The 2,500-nt window shown below is 47.2% G+C and overlaps 1 protein-coding gene across 1 annotated transcript in view; it reads left to right on the forward strand.

Moving 5' to 3' along the window:
* cacna1ab (calcium channel, voltage-dependent, P/Q type, alpha 1A subunit, b) overlaps positions 1–2,500 on the forward strand; it is a gene marked incomplete at both ends in the record, with an annotated part of 87,727 nt that overhangs the window by 39,238 nt on the left and 45,989 nt on the right. Inside the window, 4 exon segments of the mRNA XM_083694360.1 lie at positions 207–310; positions 1,389–1,504; positions 2,247–2,266; positions 2,268–2,295. Coding sequence (XP_083550486.1) covers positions 207–310; positions 1,389–1,504; positions 2,247–2,266; positions 2,268–2,295 — 268 coding nt within the window.

Consider the following 2,500-nt stretch of genomic DNA (forward strand, 5'->3'; position numbering starts at 1 on the left):
TTAGGGGTTAATCTTGGACTGGGATTTTGTCTGAGAGAAAATTGTCCCGATGGGAGTTTTATGTCAAATAAAATACAATTGGAGCCGCCTGTCTGCTTGTCGCACCTGTCTCTCTTGCTGTGTCTAACTACCTGTCTGTCTGCCCTTGGTTGTCTGTCTGTCTATCTGACGTCGTGTCTGTCTGTCTGTCTGTGTCCCCCCCCCAGAGCAACGACGCCTCAGGCAGCGCGTGGAATTGGATGTACTACATCCCCCTCATCATCATCGGCTCCTTCTTCATGCTCAACCTGGTGCTGGGTGTGCTCTCAGGGTACGTACCTGTGTGTGTGTGTGTGTGTGTGTGTGTGTGTGTGTGTGTGTGTGTGTGTGTGTGTCTGTCTGTAACCGACTGTGTGTCTGTCTGTGTGTATATGGTGTCCGGTTAAAGGTTAAAGTTGCGTGTGTGTGTGCGTGTTTATGTGAATACACGCGTGCGTACGTTTGTGTGCGTGTGTATGTGGGCGAGCAAACCTTGCCTGGGTGTGTTTTAACCCGTACACATCGCTCCTCTCCTAACTCCTCTCCTCTCCCGCTGCGCTGCTCTCCCGTCTCCTGCTACATTAGGATTAGGTTCATTATGACATGTGAACACTCCTCCCAGGTCCCAGATTGATGTTTCCTCTCTCTAGTCATCCTAAGTCTCCAACACAAGGCCTTTTCAGCCGCGCTGAGAGGTTCGTGTTATCATCAGTCCCTCTCCGAGAGGAGTGTGTCGGATTATCGGATAATCTGACAGGCTTTTCAACGCCACTCCCTCAATCCAGCAGACTGAACTGTGTTAATCTGAGTCAGACCAAATCCCCCCCCTCACATAGCGCAACACGCAGTTATGCACACACACGCACACACACACACACACACACACACACGACTGTGCGCGCCAGGGGGCCTCCGAGGGGCAGGGTAATCCACAGATGCCTCAGAATGGGAATAGCAGCATTCCGGTTTATAGAATTGTCCCACTAATACTCCCAGGGACTAAGGAAGACGCGGTTCATTCATAGGTGATTAGAGGGCAGAGAGAAGCTTTGGTAGGGAATCTCATCTGCTGTGTGTGTGTGTGTGTGTGTGTGTGTCTGTGTGTGTGTGTGTGTGTGTGTGTGTGTTGGAGTGTTTGTGTGTGTACTATTCACCTTGTGCACGTCCAATCCACCTTTGTGTGTGTGCGTCCAGGCCAAAAAAAATCGACAGTATATTTACCTACTTTGTGTGAGTGCCTATGTTTATGTGTGCAGAGAGAGTGTGTGTATTGTAGTGTAGACAGAAGACATTTATGAATATGGGCATTAATATACTACATCCGCTCTAGTGTTTGATTGGGGGTGTGACCGGGCCGTTGTGACCCACAGGGAGTTTGCCAAAGAGAGAGAGAGGGTGGAGAACAGAGCGGAGTTCCTCAAGCTGAGGCGTCATCAACAGATAGAGAGGGAGCTCAACGGATACCTGGAGTGGATCTGTAAAGCAGGTATGGAAGACACACACACACACACACACACACACACACACACACACACACACACACACACACATACACACACACACACTGTACACACACACACACACACACACACACACACACACACACATTTACATTTACATTTATGACATTTAGCAGACGCCTTTATCCAAAGCGACTTATGCATTTGTTTAAGTAAGTGAATCATCTATCCGTCATTCATCATAAGATAAAGTAATCAATGCTCAGATGCTCAGATGGAGTGTTTAGGGAGAAGGGGGTAGTGGTTGTTCCTGGACAGGGTCCACACATATGGGCAGAGGGCTCAAAGCCACTGAGGAAAGACAGATAGTTTATATAACTGTCAGTCATTCAGTTTCTCTCCCCTCCCTGCCCTCAACCAGCACAATATAGTAATAAACACACACACACACACACACACACACACACACACACACACACACACACACAGACACACACACACATTAAGTGGTTAGTAACAGAACAAAGACACACAAGGCAACAACAAAAACTAACAACCCACAGCAACACGGTTCAAATGATCCCAATAGTGACGAGGCGATGATGGGAGGAACAAAACAATGTGACATTTGAAACAAGAAAGAACGTGCAAGCAGGCCACACACTGTACACACACTGTAAACACACACAAACACACACACTGTACACACACTGTAAACACACTGTACACACGCACACACACTAACTCTGTGTTATTCTGTATCTACAGAGGAGGTCATTCTAAATGAGGGATGACGTCACCGGTACTAACTTTGATGGTAACTTGACCTCAATTCTATTTTACACCACATGAGTAAGTATGATGAGATTGAGAGAGGCTGAGTTGAAAGAAAGAGTGAATGAAAGAGAAATGAGGAAGAGCAGAGAGAGAGAGAGAGAGAGAGAGAGAGAGAGAGAGAGAGAGAGTGAATGAGAGTGGGTTGAATGAGTGAAAGAAGAATTGAGACACAGAAAGGGTGAAGT

This window comes from Argentina silus, assembly GCF_951799395.1.
Source record: "Argentina silus genome assembly, chromosome: 22".
In the NCBI taxonomy this organism is placed as follows: Eukaryota; Metazoa; Chordata; class Actinopteri; order Argentiniformes; family Argentinidae; genus Argentina; species Argentina silus.